The 18,826-nt window shown below is 39.9% G+C and overlaps 1 protein-coding gene across 1 annotated transcript in view; it reads left to right on the forward strand.

The window, feature by feature from the left end:
* The window catches only part of LOC114667146 (pleckstrin homology domain-containing family G member 3), a 156,523-nt gene that overhangs the window by 86,381 nt on the left and 51,316 nt on the right, over window positions 1–18,826 (forward strand). The window contains exon 3 of the mRNA XM_028822308.2: window positions 12,581–13,107. Coding sequence (XP_028678141.1) covers window positions 12,581–13,107 — 527 coding nt within the window. The remainder of the gene's footprint in view (window positions 1–12,580; window positions 13,108–18,826) is intronic.

Raw genomic sequence — 18,826 nt, forward strand, 5'->3', positions numbered from 1 at the left:
TTACAGTTTCTTGTAAGGCACAGCATCAACAAGTAAACCACCTTTCTTACCCTTTGTCTTGTTTGTACATGTTTTGTACGCCTTTCATTAACTTTGCCTGTACAGTTTATGGGAAATTAGTCCTGCGTCATAAAAATGAGGATTGAAGTGTACTTTTAGTGAGAAGTTGGTTCCTGGCTGCTGCCACAGGAAAGTTTTCATTCGTGTTTTACATTCCTTACCTGCTTTGTCCTTACTGATCAGGATCAGCGTGTTGGGGGTTTCCAGACAGTCTAAGACACTGATTGTATGTTTTACATTTTTTTTAAATGGCTGTAAAAAGAAACCAAATGACAACACACCTCCCACCCAGTCTCACCTGTGACATCATCTACTTCCGCACCTGTAGTTGTACGGTCTTGACAGACACTGCTTGAATGCGGAACTTGGGCTATTGAACACAATGATTCAGTTTTTATAGGCTTTTCTGTCCCGAGTCCCAGAGCCATGAATGCTCAGAACAAAACTGAAGAAAAAGCATGGCCTTTCAGTTTTAAACCAGGGTCAGTGGAGATAGCCGTGGTAAAGAATATTTGGGAGGATGGGAGTATTATGAATAATTTCAACAAAAGGATTTCCAAGTGGTTGGGTGAGTACTTTCAGATGGTTTTGGGTTAAGGTGACGGGGTGCTTTCAGCAGAGTTAAACCGTATTAATCTTCTAAAGAGATAATAAACATGTAGTGCCTTGAAATGGTTGCCTATAAAACTACATATAATTGTAAGTAATTTAATGCAAATGTTTGTGTCTCAAAAGTTGATTTGTTACATTTGTGCTTGAAGAAATACTTGCAAGACTTTGTCTTTATTCCATTGCTCTCAAATGTACTCAAAGGGCTGAACTTTTTTGTTCATGGTCTTTTGAAGCTTATTGATATTAACTAATTTTGCTCTCTTGTCTACCATTTTTTAAAAAGAAATATTGTTTTTAATAACAATACTGCACATACTTCATACCTTTCAATTTTTATATTTTAGTGAGGCATATCCTATACAACACTATGCAATTTACTGAAAGTATTTTATTTAATACATTGATGGTGAAATGCTAGATACAGTAAATATATTGTGCATTTAATTTGTTGTGGGATTTACGTATTTCAAGGTGAAGTTATGAATGAATTTCACTTTGTTGGTCTTTGTGAATCTTTACAGCCCTTGTTATACTGAGAGGTTTGCCACTTATGGTTGTGATTTGTTACTTGAGGGGATGCAAGTATGCCTGTAGAACATGGTTTTACTTGAGACTGTCACCAATTTAATCCGTGGAACCTGTAGATCACAATCTAAAATGTTCCATGTAGAACTTTCATAGGATTTGCAAGAATTTCAAACAGTTGCTTTTGTGGTATTAGGAATCTCTGCACTGGTTGCTATACATTCATCAGCTTTTTGGGTTATTCTAGGTATGCCCAGTACAGACATGTGACAGTGTACTGTATGTTAACCTTGACGTAAAGAGTCCAAAATACTGCACTGTGCATGTGTGGGAGCATGAAGCAGAAAGTGATGTGCACAATTACTATTTTTATTAATGAAAGAGGGAAACATTTCTTGACTGTCATCTCATATGGGCATATAGAAGTTCTTATTAATGTGGTTAAAGGGGTACTGGTTGCATAAAGAGCCAAGAAGGCTCAAATGGAGGTGGTACATGACTTTATTTTTCTACACATTAACATAATCTAACTTGTGTAAATGATTTGATATGTTGATGTCTTATGTACTGGGAGAGCCTTTTGTATAGATCGTAGTTTATTTGTCCCAAGAGAGAAATTTTGATATTTACAGAAGCTCAAGAAATATTTTAACAAACAGCAACCACCCTCCTCAAATATACACAGGAATTAAAATAAATAAGAAAACTTCAAACTTGTCTAAAGATATGAGAGCCATCCCAGTTAAGCATTTTTAAGGCATATTAATGGTTAAATGAGCCTCTGTAGGTTTTATTGACATTGCTCATTACTAGTGTGTCACAGAGACCCACTATGTGCAGCATTGTTTATGATGGCCATCTGTTTCATCTTCATCCTCTCCTCCACTGCTGCCTCCAATGAGTCCAGACTTTGTCCTGTAACTGAGCCTGCCTTTCTAACTATCTTTGTGATTTGGTGTGCCTCTCTTGAAGTTATGTTACCAGTCCAATATACCACAGCAAGTATATTTGTACTGGCTAAAAATTGCCTAGTCCCCTGTTAAAAAAATGGTAGCACAAGTATAAATATTAGTTTTCATCTTCTTCTATTTATTTTTCCCTTTAAACCCAGTACCCTCTACAAAAGGGTATGGCAGTGAGCCAAGGATCTTTGGTAAGGAACACCAAATAGGAAATATTTTACATTAAAGGAAATTGTACTGATGGAAAAGCAATTTATCATAGTTAAGCATTCTCTAGGAAACTGCTAATCGTAAGCATTTTTAAAAATCTCTATCTGTATATTCAAGGTTGCTTGAAAGTTTTACCTTGTTGTAGATCTTACATGTTACATTTTTCTGAAATACTTAATTAAAATTTAGTCTTATTTTCTATAAGAAAATGTTTATATACACTAAAGTCTATGTATTGCTGACTAGAACTGATGCACACCTTAGAAAAATAATTTTAAGAATTCACACATGTGTAAAAGTAAGCGATATTGCAGTGTGTGTGTTAGCTTGTCAATAAATTGACAATTAAGCGGTTGCTAAAATAACTGAATGCCAAAGTTCATTCAAGTCAATGGCAGAACAAAGTTTGAGAGGTCCACTGCAATTTAAAGGTATGAAACCTCATAACCTCAGTCTTTCTTGTGCCAGTTAGTGTATGGCACCATGCCATGATCGAAGGAGACCTCGGGTATGCACAGGAAAAGAGCGGCAAGTGTTAATTTGCTTAATTAAGACAAACTGTTTATATAAAGAAGACCGGGCCACTGTGACTTGACCTACTGTAGGCGTTTTCCTGTTGCAAAACTTTTACAAGAGATGCCTTTGAGAATAACATGATGACGGCCAAGGATTCCCAAGTGTCTTATTTCCATGCCCAAGCAATATAATGCCAGTTGACCAGCAACAGTGTACAGTATGTGCTACTGAAGTGCACTCTGTGAGCAATGTCATTTAGTGCTTTCCATCAACGACAAATCAAGAGAAACCAAATTATCAGCAAACCTGACCAGGTAAGTACTGGAGAAGCTCGGGATTACACCCAAAACCTCACTTTTGGGAAGCACATGCTCTACCACAGCTTGAGCAATGTTGACCATATGGAGCAGTTGCAGTAGTTAGCACTTCTGTTTTACAGATCAAGCATCCCGGTTCACATTGAAGTTGCATGTTCTTACATATGTTTGCACTGGGTTTTCTTCATTTTGTCACACATCACTAAAGACATGCAGCCTAAAGTATTTGGCGATTCTAAATAGGCCTTGTTCAGGTGTGTGCATACTTAGTAGGGTTGCGCTGTACATCAGTACTGAAAAAACTAAATTTTAAAAGGGTATGATACCAGTGTTATAGGATTTTTGGTATCAGAAGTAAACATCAGCTTTCCTCTCAACATCATAACCCCAACTTACCATCGACATTCACTAGTGTAGATGTGGAAAAACATTCATTTTGTAGACCTGATGAAACGAAACCACAGAGTTCAGTGCGATCGAGACGTCACGGGGACACCTCCAATCCCATTCCTTTAGGATTTCAATGGCACCCTTGCCCCCTTTATTGCTTTGAAACGATCAGAACGCCACACTCTATACTCTCTCATAGTGCTTTGATGTGATCGGAACTCCCCAGCTCCCCAAATACTTTGGCTTAGTCAGGACTTCACAGCTATCAAAAGGGATGTGTTAAGTAGTGCAGTGCGACAGAGTGGTGCTTGATGGTGGTGTGCAATTGTGCACTGCAAAAGGGAAGCTGGAATAAGTACGATAGAGGGTTTGGAGTTAACTCTTGTTTGCTTCTGACCCATTTTGGTACCAGTACTAAAGTCCAAAATCTGGTGGTATTGCCAAAGTCAAAATTTTAGTACTTTTCCACCAATAGTGCATAGACAGTATAATAGACCGGTGAACTGTCCAAAGCTGGCTCCTGCCTTGTAAATTATTCTGCCTGTCAGCATGAACTGAATTTAGTGTAGGTGAGGGTATAATGTGTGTGTTTATGTTTCCTCCTTAATAAATAGATAAGTGTCTGTGTGTCTGTCTAGTTGCTATGTCTCTGTCATTCCAATAGGTGGCGTTTTACAAACATTTTTAGTAATAAAATGTGTATTGCCTTAGTCATACCAATAGATGTCAAAGCAGTGTTGATGTTTGTGATATTGGCCAAATCGCATACCAATTGGCATATAAGAGAGGCTCATGCATTGCATGGTGCACTGCAAACATGTGCGCTGAAGTCTACATTGATTTCTTAGATTTCAACCCATCTTAGATGGGTTACACAGTTAGTGTATGTATGTGTATATGTATATACTGTACATTTTTAAGAACCTACTTGAAATGATTGCGCACGTGTGTTCGAAAAGGATGTTAACTCTGTATTAAATCGGCTGAGATGAAATCCAGAAAATGAAAACTGAGGTTTCCCATTAATTAGCCTGGGATTCTGATTCAAAGTACGTATTCTGTTCAGCACATCAAAATTTGGTTAAAGGGTAATATTTTAAAACCTCTTGTCATATGGAATTCTTAAGTGAAAATGTGCACTTCATTAAAAAATGTAAACAATGTCCTTTCTGAGTATTTAATGCTTCTTGAAGACCCCTTTAAAGAACATGACTTCAATGTGTCCCTGAAGGTATTAAGTATTCAAATCCTCTTGTAAGCTAAACTGGAAGCCAGGCTTTCTATAAATATCCAGAATTCTAATTAGTAGTTAAGCATTTTGAACTGTGACCTTAAGTGATGCATTTCTTGAAACACATGAGTAATTAGATAAAATTTGCAGTGATTTAGATTTAGAATTGTTAATATGCATAGAAACATTACTTTAAAAATGTTTTACTTTGAGAAACTTGACTTAAATCTTTAATAATTACTGTGTTACATTTTAGCTCAGGCCCTTTACACTGAGTGTGTATGTGAGAAAATGAGAAATACTGTCATCAAGTCAAAAAATGAAGCATTTTAAATGCCGTAATAAGTGAATTTACTGCACATAAACGGTATTTAATACAAAGTGGGAGGGTACTGTATGGCAGCTGAGTGTAAAGAGTAAAAGTACAAGGTGAAGGGTTCAGCTCACGCCACTTTGTATTGATATGTTTCTGATAAGTTACAAGTAGCCGAACTCCAGATTAAGAAGGAAGTACTTGCTAGATAGACTGAGAATACTGTCATTAGCAACTCTCCTGTTCAGAGAATGTCAACATGACACTTACCATTGCACACCTAGTAGACCTATTAGAGAGTTCAAGTCAACCGCTAGAAAACTGCTTGCTGAGGCTTCAATTTCCCCACAACGCTGCTCTAGGTAAGTGTGTATGAAAATGGATGGATGGATCCTCGTGTTTGAAAATGGATTGACAGTACCAAATTATATACAATGCAACTCTTGGCATTATTTGTGGTTCTGATTTTAACTGATAATTTTGTACTCTTCTCTCTTACTGCTATTAGGAAGAAAAAACTTTCTCCCTAATCTTTGCTTTCATAAACTGAATTCCTCCATTTTGTTTGAAATGACTGATGGCGTTATTACTATGCTATCGAGAGTTTGGCTTACACACTGCAGCAGAAAAGCAAAGAAAATTTGTAGAGATCCAGCCCACCCTGGCTATAGCATTTTTAGTTCTCTGCCCTCTGGTAGGCACTTTAGAGCCCTGCATGCCCGCACTACCAGGCTGAAGAAAAGCTTTTACACCAAATGCGCAGCAATCACTGCCCCTTCCTATAACAGAAACCACCACTGAACTTCTGCGTCCACCACACATAGTCACACACTTAACCTGACCCATGTGGAACTCGTGCCCATTGCATTGACTGTAATTCTCACTGTGACTTCATTGATTATTTCTCTATTTATACTTACATGTTTTTTTGGAACTGTTAATAGTAACTGTTCTTCTCATAGTTTTAATGTTTACTTAGTTTATATTCTACTCATATACTTTTATCTAAGGTATCTATAGACTTGTTCCAACTTATATTTTAACGTGCTGTGCAGTGACAGTAAAGGGATCTTGATTTTAAACTGCCAGTCCACTTCCAAAACAATCGTTTTTATTGGGTCTGTTTGGAATGTGGGGGAAAAACTGGAGTACCAGGGGAATGAAGCCATAGTGATGCAGATGTCACTCAAACAGCAGCCAAGCTGGAATTTAAACCTGAACCCCCTAATCTGTAAGGCAGCAGTGTTGGCTACAGAGTCTCTTTAACACTCTGACCTTTGGAAACTCCATGTTTGTTTAATCCTTCAGTTACTTATAAAACGTTCAAGTATGACAGATTAAATATGGACTGAATATAGCTTTACAAGGTAATTCCCTGAGATGTTGTTAATTAGTGACTTGTTCTTTATTGTTCAGTTATTTCACCTGCTGCAGGCAGCCATCACTGCACATACACACCACTTTCTCACTTTATTGTCAGAATGTAACTGGTCTTTGACAGATAGAAATTCAAGTGGATTATTGGCTTGAAGGAAGTCACCATTAAGGGGAAGGGCGGCACGGTGGCGCAGTGGTTCGCTCCCAGGTCCTCCCTGCATGGAGTTTGCATGTTTTCCCCGTGTGTGCGTGGGTTTCCTCCGGGCGCTCCGGTTTCCTCCCACAGTCCAAAGACATGCAGGTTAGGTGGATTGGCGATTCTAAATTGGCCCGTGGGTGTGTGTTTGTGTGTGTCCTGTGGTGGGTTGGCACCCTGCCCGGGATTGGTTCCTGCCTTGTGCCCTGTGTTGGCTGGGATTGGCTCCAGCAGACCCTTGTGACCCTGTGTTCAGATTCAGCGGGTTGGAAAATGGATGGATGGATGGATGGCTTATGGAAATGTATACACGTTTTATTAAAAAAAAAAAAAGCACCCTGTGACCGTGCCTTAGGAAATTTTAAGTTAATATTTCGTTTTTAATTGGTCATTATATTTGTTGGTCAACCTGAAATGTGAGATCAGGTGCTCCGTTCACTCTGGAGTAGAACACACTTTGTAAAGAAAGGTGGACTTTGCAGCACAAATTATGTGCATAGCTGCAGGTATGACATATTTAATGGTTTGTGTAGTGTTACTTAGATGACCTTAAAGCAATCACATGTATAATTTTTTTTTTCTTTCCTCTAATTGGTGACTTGTTATGTGGGGTGTGATTATTCATACACAGATATCTTTAAAAGTCAATATATATGTTGGTAGTGTGCTAATTTTGTTTTTGTATTGCCCACATACTCGAGTGCCACGAGTGTGGATTGCCCACATGTATACAAATATTACGAAGAAGATTCCATTTACCCATAAAGGACGAGGCGTTATAGATAGATAGGTAGAACTTTATTTGTCCCGAGGGGGAAATTTGTTCTTTTTAGATAGATAGATACTTTATTAATCCCAAGGGGAAATTCACATACTCCAGCAGCACCTTACTGATACAAAATTTTAGTAGCATTTATCTTTTGGTAGAGTTGTTTTTTTCCCATTTTTTTGTTTTAAGTGAATATTAAAGGTGATTTCACCAAATTAAATTGACAGGCAGAATGTAATTACAAATGATATACTTCTTCCTCTTTAAGACATTTCCAGGTTAAGTGTTGCAGTTCTTCCCTTTACACATTAGTAGAAATACATAGGTAACTTAAGTATTGCTAAATTCTCCTCCCTTGGTTATTAGATACTAAATAACTGAGGTAATTTCCATCAGTAATCTGTTTTACTGACATTCTTATCTGACTTTTTGTGTTTGTGAAGGAGTGCTGTGGGAGTCAAATGTCCTTTCTATTAAGCAAGACTCCGGAGATGTTTTAACTGAACACAGAAATTAGTCATTCGTATTAGCAGACTGGTATGGCTTGTACTGCGCTGATGAGGTCATCATGTTTCACAAATGCAGTTGTTACAGATTTTGCCCTAGACCTTTTTTTTAGGACCTGCTACATATTTAACCCTTGTGGAACAACTTACATCATCTGCTTTTCCGAACAGGCATTTAGATGTGTTCTCAAAAGGGAGTGAAGGAGATGGTCTCCTTGACATTTTTCAAGGGGTGTTCTTCTTTGTTTGAAGGAAATCATATTGTATTTATCTCTTTTTTAAATCTGGAATCTTGTCTAAACTGTTTACATGGCCTAAAAGTTTGAGGAAGTAGCCTTCATGTTGTGTACATAGCCTAAAGCCAAGTGCACTGAACTTTTGTGTTTTATTTTTACCTGAGCATATTTTCTCATTGATTGTTGTAAAGGTGTTCCACTCTTTTTAATTATTCATGGCCCATTGCTTTTTTTTCCCCATCCAGTCAGAATTAAACAGAGTATAAAGGTAATGATTTTTACTACTTGAACTGGTTGTAAATCATGTCTAGCACAAGAACTATTTACTGAATATGCATGAAACAAAACTGAATAATGTTAATATTAATTATGTAATCTAATTCAATATTTTTAACATGGTTTGGACGCAATCATAGCTGGAGGTTGTAGCTGACATAATTTTCAGTGTTTTTCCCCCAGTCTTTTCATTCTGTTTTTGTTTCCCTGACTGGTCATATAAACCTTGTACTTGTGGCCATATTCAGATTTATAGAGTGGTGTCTTAATATTGCCGTATTCTGGGTCTGGATTAGTCCCAACCATGACTGCCGCCCGTCTAGTATCACAGATAACCCCAACTGATCACCTTGTGGCTGGTAAACGTACATGACCGCTATCAGAGATTCTGTGGTACGTGCCTGACTGAGTGGGCACCGTCACATCTGGCTTCAGAAGTAGGTCCCTGGAGGCTCTGGGTAGTAACTATGGAGGGTTTGTTCCTTCTGTCCCTCTTGTTGTATGGTGAAGAGCTCATAAATGCTCGAGAGCCTTTGAGTATACCCTTACTAGATCTTAGAAGAGCTCCTTATCTCTTTGAGGGCTGAATATTTTTTCCAAAAGATTTCTGAAAAGCAAAGAAAGCATTGGTTTCACACATAAATCAATATAAAATGTCTGTTGCTGCATGCTGTGGCTGCTGTTGGCGCCTTTTCGCCGTCTCTGGCAGCTGAATGGGAGTGGCTTGACGACCACCAGGAATGCAAAGTGGCCTAGTTGCCTGGCTGTCTTCTTGTGGCAGGTGGGTGGCGGTGGCAGTCACAGTACGATGCAATCTGGTATGAACCTCTTGTCATCGTAAGTGCCTGTACCCTCCCAGGCGAATGCAGGAAAGATTTTCCATATTTATTTGGTTTATCTCTTAGAGGGCTGGATACTACACAGCTACATATCAGCTACACGGATGTGATCGGCACCATGATCAGCTAATGCTGGTACCGCAATTTCGTTTTCGATCTCCATCTCCAGATCCACGTGCATCAAAATCAGAGACCAGTCAGAGTCCAATTTGGTGATAATACTCAAAATGTCACCTGCAAAGCATTTTGCTTTGCACATTCGCTTTGGTCTCTCATTAGATGTTGATGTCATTTTAGACATTGTTTGCTCTTCGCTACTCATGCATGCGCAGAAAATGGAGATCAGATCGATATAGCTGCGGTGGGTTGGCACCCTGCCCAGGATTGTTTCCTGCCTTGTGCCCTGTGTTGGCTGGGATTGGCTCCAGCAGACCCCCGTGACCCTGTGTTCGGATTCAGCGGGTTGGAAAATGGATGGATGGATGGATCGATATAGCTAACTTTCCTTCTAGCAAAGAGAGTCAAACAAAAGTAATACCGAGTTTTGTCGCCGTTTTCAGTCGGTTACCTTCATCTACCCCTGAATTTCGACAAAAGTTGAAAAGAATTTCACTTCTGATGTTCCAGGTGTTATGGTTATTTAATCCATTATATACTAATGAGCACGTTGGGGAGTCTAATGCTGAAGCAGTTGTGCTCCTTCGGCATTCAGTGTTATTTACTTGTCTCTGCATATTTTTTTTTTTTTTTTGTTCTTTATTTTGTCTTATACGATTTCTCGTATTAGAAATTTGTTAGTTTTCGCATACCCCTTGGGGTCAGAGCGCAGGGTCAGCCATTGTACAGCGCCCCTAGAGCAATTACAGGTTAAGGGTCTTGCTCAAGGGCCCAGCAGAGTAGGATCTCTTTTGGCAGTGATGGGGATTCGAACCGGCAACCTTCTGGATACCAGCGCAGATCCTTAGCCTCAGAGCCACCACTCCACCCAGCATATTGTCTGCTTATTACTGTTAGAATACAATTAAAGGAGCCAGCTATACAAAAAAGAGCAAATTAATAGGAAACAGCAAAAGAGAGTCAAGCATTTGAACCTATAGCCAAAATTCAAATATTTTTAAATGTCTTAGGGATGTAAACATTAGACTGCAGTACTTTATGGAATGCAGAATAAGAAGAACAAAAAGATTTAACTATTTAAATGAGATCAGTCAACAGTAAAATGACATGCCGATTGTGAAACAGGTTGGAACAAAAACCTGCAGTCACAGGGTCCCCAAGACTGAGTTGAGAGTTCCAACCAACTCCTGTTTTTAATTGAACTGGTAGCCTAATTAAAGTGATCTGGTTTTACCCAGTCCCCAACTTTACTCCCTGTTCCCTCACAACTGTGCTCCCCTCCACGGTTCCAACACCATTATGAAGTTTGTGGACGACACCACAGTAGTAGGTCTTGTCACTAACAATGATGAGTTGGCCTACAGAGATGAGGTCCAGGGTTTAGAGAAGTGGTGTTCCAACAAACAATCTGACCCTCAACATTAAGAAGGCCAAAGAACCCATCATGAACTTTAAAGATGTAGCCACTTTCTGTATCAATGGGGCTGCAGTTGAGCGTGCCTTCAGCTACAAGGTTCTGGGAGTTCACATCTCTGAGGACCTCAATTGGACTCTTGGTACCTTGGTCCTTGTTAAAAAGGCAGAACTGCAGATCCCAGTGTTAGGTTACAGTAGATTAGATTAGATAAAGTACAGTAGATGAATCCCTAGGGGAAATTTAGATGCATACAGCAGCAGAAAAAAACAAGGATACAGACACATGGGACAAATACAACCAAACAATCAATCAATCAATCGAGAAATAAATACATTTTTATTGTGCAGATATTTCAAAATGAACTTAACATGTACATCGGAAGGAAGCATTGAATTGCTCCATTGTACTGGGCAGAAAAAACCCTAAGAGGAGGCTCTTAACACTCCGTAGTGGAATGAATGAGTTAGCCTGTGGCTGAAAGTGGTCCAAGCACCTACTGGAGGGGATTTTTCATGATGGCATCCAATTCTACCACCTTCTTCTTTTGCACAACAGCTTCCAGTGTGTCCAGGGTTTGCCCTGTGATGGAGCAGGCTTTCCCTGATAAGTTTGTTCAGGCATTTTGAATATTTTGAGCCCATGTTGCTTAGCCAGGAGTCCACAGTATGGAATGCCACACTGGCTACTATGAGTTGCTAAAATAACATCTACAGCTTGCTGCATACATCAAAAACTTGAGTCTCCTTAGGAAGTCCAGTCTGCTCTGGCCCTTCTTGTACAGCACCACTGTGTTGTCGGTCCAGTCCAGTTTTCTGTTTAGGTGCTTGTAGCTCTGCACCACTTCCATGTCCTCCTCCTGATTTGCGACTGGTCTTAGATGCTCTTTGACAGTCCAGCAACTATTTCTTTTTCTTGCTGTCGTCTCCAATATTAATGCAGCCTATAATGGAGGAGTCATCTGAGAAGTTCTGCCGGTGGCAAATGCAGGTGTTGTACTGGAAGTCCATTGTGTAGAGGACATACAGGAAGGGAGACCGGACAGTTCCCTCTGGTACTCCAGGGGTACACACCACCATTTCTGACACACAGTCCGTCAGTCTCTCAAACTGCTATCTGTTGGTCAGCTAGTCCAGCATCCAGGAGAATGTGGGAGCATCGAGATTCAAAGCCTTGAGCTTTTCCCCCCCAGTCGATGAAGCAAAATGGTGTTAAAAGCACTGGAAAAAATCAAAGACATTATCTGTAGGATCATACATACTCTAAATTATCTGCTACCATTGTATAACTAAGCGATTGTATTATTTGCACTTCTGGTCAGCTGCTAAACTGTGTTTTGTACCGTGTACAATGACAATAAAGTTGAATCTGAATATACTGTATATACCGGTAGGTAATTTATATTAACTGTAGGTTCATGAGAAATGTCTAGGCGTGCTCAGATTTTATGGCTGTATTCAAAATTTGAAGATTTCTGGATTGTATGGACAGTTGTTACTTTAACAGTTTTTTTACTCTCTGTAATCAATACATCTTGAAAGAAGTAAATTTTTCTTTAAAAAAAAAAAAAACACAAAAGCATAATTTTTAATGATGAGGAATTGGTAATGTATCAGAGGAGTATTATTGTACGGGACTGTGATCGTATATTTTGTACCAAGCTTGTAATACGTAACTGCTTACTGAAAACTGCTTTTGTTCTCTTTTGATACAGAATCCTCTCGACTCTCTACAGCTTCATCAGTGAGCAGCAATGAGAGAATGTCCACAGTTTCTGTCTCTGATGGCGGTACGTCAGGTAGTGCAGACTCTGATTCTGCTGAACGGCCTGTAAGCCTGGCATCCACATTGTCTTTGGAATCCTCTCGAGATGGTCAAAGTCTGTATGGAAGCACTGGTGCACTGTTGACCAATACAAGTGAACCTGTGATTAGAGAATCAAATGTCATTTACTTAGAACATGCTTCTAAACCTGAAATGGAATTACATGACTGGATGATGGGTGTTGGAGAGGCGCAACACGAACCATCAGTCTCACCGAGGGCCAATAACTCGTACAATAACAACAACCATCTTTGTAATAGAGGCAGCATGGAGAACTCTAGTAGAACAGCTCCCGTCTCGCCCTTTGCTGCTAAGGCCATGGCCCCCAACCCCCAGCTGTCCTATGTGGATCGGGTGGTAGTTGAGATCATTGAGACAGAACGCATGTATGTTCGGGATCTTCGCAGCATAGTTGAGGTTAGTATGGGATTTTACAATTCTTTTAATTTGATTTATTTTATTATTGTTTTCCTCTTTGTTGGGGTCTCCGGAAATGCTTTTTTAATGAAAATGAATCTTTATATTCTTAATTATTGTATTGCAGTGTCATTTTAATTGCTGTGTCGATGGAATTTAAACAAAATTTACCTTACTCATTGTTCTAGGTCGGATATCATTCAGTATGTTATACTACTCTCCTCTCTCACTGCTTAATATTTTATATGAGTGTGCTGCACAGGGAAAGTTACTAGGCAGAGAACACATGTCCTTGTTAATCCAGCAGAATATTTTGTTGAGAGATTTCCAGGTGTTTCTAGCTGGGAAGCTAGCTTTATGATCTCTCTGGTGTACTCTGGGCTCTGGAGCCTCCATGTGTGCAATCATTGGGCATCTAGTAAGATACTCTGCTGCTGGCACCTTTAAAGTTAAACCAAACATCTTTGGTAGTTCATACATCCAAAGAAGTATAAGCTATACTTTGTAGGCCAAGGTATGTGTCATGTGAGAATAAAGTAGGGTTTGTAAAAAAAAAAAAAAAAAAAAAACATCAGTAAAGAAATAAAGCGAGACCTCACGTCATCTAGAGGTTGGGTGTAGCATGTTGTGTATCCCCCAGCTGTTCACACGTTCAATATTTTTTTCATCAGTGGAGTGAATCACTGCTGCCTAACTTTACTCCCCCACAAATCCAAAGATTTTGATAGATATTAAAAGATATTTTTTTCATTTTCTTTTGGGGTAATAGATTGTGATTTCCAACCATGGTAATGTCCTGTCCAGCGCCTTGGTTAGGGAAAAAAAAAATCAATATTTTCTAGAGCTCAGAGCTTGTCCAAAAACTCCTACGAGCCTGATAGCACCAGTGTTTTTTTAATTTTCACACTTATCCACACATACCCTAAATATCATCATACCAACATAGACGTTTATTAGTAATTTCAGTATTCACGCTGAAGACAGCAAAACTAAAAGAGCAAATAACTTTGTGGTTTTATAAGTTCTATGTCAGAATTATTTCTAAACAGTAGTAGGCCTTTAATGACCTCTTGGGCACAGCCATCAGCAGTGTGTCTGTTTGCGGAGAGAGTGACGACCTCGTCAAGAGGTTTACTTACCATGGTAGTGACATTCATGTCTCTGGTGACTCTTCCAATGAAGTCAGTAGACGGATTGGGAGAGCATGGGGAGTCATGAAGTTGCTGGAAAGGGGTGTGTGATGCTCCCGATATCTCTGCAAAAGGACGAAGGTCCAAGTCTTTAGAGTCCTGGTGCTTCCAGTCTTGCTATGGTTGCGAGACATGGACACTATCCAGTGACCTGAGACGAAGACTGGACTCCTTTGGTGCTGTCTCTCTCCGGAAAATCCTTGGGTACCGTTGGTTTGATTTTGTGTTGCTCATGGAGTCCCGAATGAGGCACATTACCTGCATTGTGAGGGAGCGTCAGTTGCTGCACTACGGCCATGTGGCACATTTCCCCAATGGTGATCCATCTTGTAGGATCTTTGTTGTTGGGGACCCGAGTGACTGGACCAGGCCAAGGGGTTGCCCATGTAACACTTGGCTGCGGCAGATAGAAGGTCATTTCCGGAGGGTGGGACTAGACAGCGTGTCTGCCTGGGGGGTTGCCAACTGGGATCCCAAGTTGTTTCGTCTTGTGCTGGGTGCGGAAACACACTGTACCAGTGCATGGTCCCCGACTTGACTTGACTTGTAGTCAACTGTTAGGCTATTCAAAACAAATTTAAACACACAATTCCCTTATTGAAAAAGAAGATAATACCTACCAGTTTGATAGCTGAACCGTCTGAGCCTTGGTGAGTTTGGCAAAACGAGTGTACATTCAATTTTGATAAATAAATTAATTAAAATCAGCACTACCGAAAGCAGAAGAACGGTACAGATTTTATCCTTATTTGCACATATGTGCAAACAAAAAAAAAAAAATCGGTGCAAATGCATCTTGTATAAAATCACAAGAAATCTGTTTGACATATATATCTCAGTGTGTGTGTGCATATATATATATATATATATATATATATATATATATATATATAGTGGCACGTGGCTGGGGGTGGTACCCAGCCGGGACGCCTAAGAGGACCAGAGGAGGGCTCACGCCTCCTCCAGACCACGAGGGGGCGACCGCCCTGGTTGCTTTGGGGGCCATGGGTACAGAGCTTTGAAGCTCAACCCTGTAGGGACCCGTGGTCTCCGCCAGGGGGCGCCCCAATGCCTGGAGAGCCCTGGACCTCAGCACTTCCACCACACCAGGTAGTGCTGGGGGGGAAGAGGAACAGGGACACCCAGACTGCTTCCAGGGATGCACCCGGCACTTCCGTCACACTGGGGCGTGTCGGAGAAGATTGCCGGAGCATACCTGGAGCACATCCGGGGGAACATAAAAGGGGCCGCCTCCCTTCATTCAGGGCTGGAGTCGGGTGGAAGAGGACGAGGTCTGGGAGAGGAAAGAGGCAGCCTGAAGAGACAAGGCAGATTGTGGGTTGGTCTGGACTGTTGGGGTGATTGGTGCTGCGGCACTGGGTTTGTGCACTTTATTATTGTAATTAAATGTGTGTTGGACTTTAAAATGATGTCCGTCTGTCTGTGTCTGGGCTGCTTCCCACAATCATATATATATATATATATATATATTGTGAGACTTGCCCGGACACCATCAGACCGACACTGCATCTTTATCAAAAGATTTCTTTTTATTGTCGTCCACACAACACAAGTCTATTTAATTCACAGTCCCGCACAACTCACAGTGCTTTAGCCCCAGTCTCCCTTCTCCTGGGCCTTCTCTCGCCTTGTCCCTGGGCCACCTCTACTCTCTCTCCAGGAGCTTCGTCCTGCTCCTGCTCCCGACTCCAGCTCATTGATAGGAGGGAGGCGGCCCCATTTATAGTCACCCGGATGTGCTCCAGGTGGTTCCCGGCAATCTTCCCCTAACACACCCCTGTGTGGCGGAAGTGCCGGCTGTCTTTCCGGAAGCACTCCGGGTGTCTCTTTTTCCTTCTTCCCCCCAGCACTTCCTGGTGTGGCGGAAGTGCTGAGGTCCCAAGTCCTCCAGGCATGGGGACGCCCCCTGGCGGTCCGGAGGAGGCATGAGCCCTCCTCCTGTCCTTCTGGGCGTCCCGGCTGGGTACCACCCCCAGCCGCGTGCCACAGTATATACGCCTGATGAGTCCAGAATTAGGGCAAAATACGTGTCGTGTACTCTTTGCATTATTTGACAGTAAACTATTTTAACCATTCTATGATCTGCCTCTCACAACTGAGGGCACCGTGGCGGATGTTAGCAGGCTTGCTGGCCAACCACAAGCGTTACCTGGTAGGTAACCACCCATATAATCAGATTGTGACACAGACTACGAATGGCGTAAATATATATATACATATATCTAAAAAAATAAGCCAAGTCACTAGAAAAAGTAAGAATGTAAGGCTTTTACTCATGGACAATTGTGTATAGCATTTTCAAGAGTAATATTATTATTAGTTATTGTTTGACTGATGCCTTTGTCCAAGGTGAGATCCAGTACTTATAATACAATTGGTTCCATTTCTTTTGGTTTTCCAATCGGAGCACAGGCAGGTGAAGTAATTTGCTCAGGGTCACTCAGTATCGGTAGCAGTTTTGAACCCTCACTCTCAGGGTTTGAAGTCCAGAGCCTTAACCTCTACACTACACCTCACTGCCAGCAAATAATGTTAGTCCTTGCTAAAAATGAAGAGAAAAAAATAAACTTGTTTACTTACATAGTACTTCTGATATGCCCATTTAACTGACTGGACTATAACTGATGCCCAATCTCTTTGAAAATCATAACACGGCTAGTATTGTGCTGCAGTTGCCAACTTTGGAAAAAAATAAGCCAAACCTAGACATTATTTTCAAGTTTAACTGGAATCCATATCAATTAAAATTACATGTGCTTTACCATCTGAAATTTATACAGATGATAACAACCAGAAGTCAGACAGATGTTTTAAAAAAAAAAAAAAAAAAAAAAAAGTTAAATTAGAAATCTTAAATTATATATTGTAATATATACTGTGTATGTATGTATATATGTAGGGGTGTGTGTGTGTGTGTGTATATATATATATATATATATATATATATATATATATACATACACACACACACACACACACACACACACATACATATATATATATATATTATATACACAATTGATGTAATAATAATGTTGGTCATCAAAATAAACCCCAAGGAGGCCCTTCATCAAATAATGTTTCAAAAAGCTGTTTACTTTATCGCTTCATGTTTCAAGGCACAGTATACATGGATGATCAAATATATGTGTTTGAAAATCAAAGTTTGGGCTTTGTAACTGTGGAAATTCATCTTGTTTTTTGTTAGACAGAAGAAGGTAGTAAAAGTCTGTCAGATCTTCATGCGTTTAGAATATGCACAAATTGTGTATTTTTATTCTCTGTGTTAATTCCATGATGGCATGGAATTATTAAAGCCTGTTATTGTGTATTCTTGAAAGAGAATTTGGATTTTCTTGCTTTTATTAAAGCTTAAAAACCTTAAGGGTTTTTATTTTTAATATTTGGAAGTATATCTGCAATTCCACACCACAATTTAATCCCTTTACTCTAGGACTGGAATTGCTTATTCATTAATTCAGTTGTATTTGACTGGTAATTTTCATTTTATTAAATTGAAAAACACAATTTCTCACCATTCACTTGCTCCTCCTAGTGTGCCTCAGAGATCATTAATAAGTCCCCTTTCTCTTTATGACTTACTTTTTCACTTTTAGTTTCAGTATGCACCATCATGGTATTCATTTTTATTGTTCAGCTTCATATTTCTATCAAACTCTGTGAAGTTTTCTCTTCTCTCTGATAGTTGGCTCCATAATATTAAAAGCTGAATGACACATCATCTGAAGCTTAGCAATGGCAAATCTGACATTCTTCTAATAATCTTAAAATCAAACCCTTTCAAATTATGCCAGTTATGATATTTGCTTTAATGGTATTTCTATTCCACTATGCTTGATTGTTGTTTTTTACAGCAATCAATCTTTTTAAACCCATTTTAATTCTGGGTCTTTCTGTGATTTCAAGACTTCGTACCTCACTGTCCTACTGTGTAGCTGAGACAATAATTTATACATTTGTCACTCGACAGTTGTAACTCTCTTTTGTCTCACATCCTCGCTATATATATATAAATAAAGTACGGTTGGTGTAGAATTGTGCTGCAAGTTTACAAAGTCAAGGTATTCCCTATGATCACATAACTCCTGTACTAAATAAACATCTTTGGATTCCAGTTAAAACACCAAATTAAGTAAAAGATACTTGTACTCACCTGCAACAACTGATGACCTGGGCCTCCTCCCAATGTTACATACCATCTCTTTCACCTCACTCCTCATCTTATAGCCTCCTTGCCATCCATTTAGTCAGCCTCTCCTTTAGGGCTGTGCGATGTCTTAAAAGTTCACACCATCAAATCATTGATGATGTACGATACCATTGCTTCGGTAGGAAGGGGGTGGAGAGATGCTTGTGGATTATGAACAATTAGCTGCTCTACCCTTGTACTACAGAAAGCATCTACACTGGGGCGTTGTGAGGAAAAATAGTGCACAGGGATTTTATCTCAGGATGCAGTAGTTTCACAATTTGCTGCAACTCACCAC

This window comes from Erpetoichthys calabaricus, chromosome 16 (genome assembly GCF_900747795.2).
Source record: "Erpetoichthys calabaricus chromosome 16, fErpCal1.3, whole genome shotgun sequence".
NCBI lineage: Eukaryota > Metazoa > Chordata > Cladistia > Polypteriformes > Polypteridae > Erpetoichthys > Erpetoichthys calabaricus.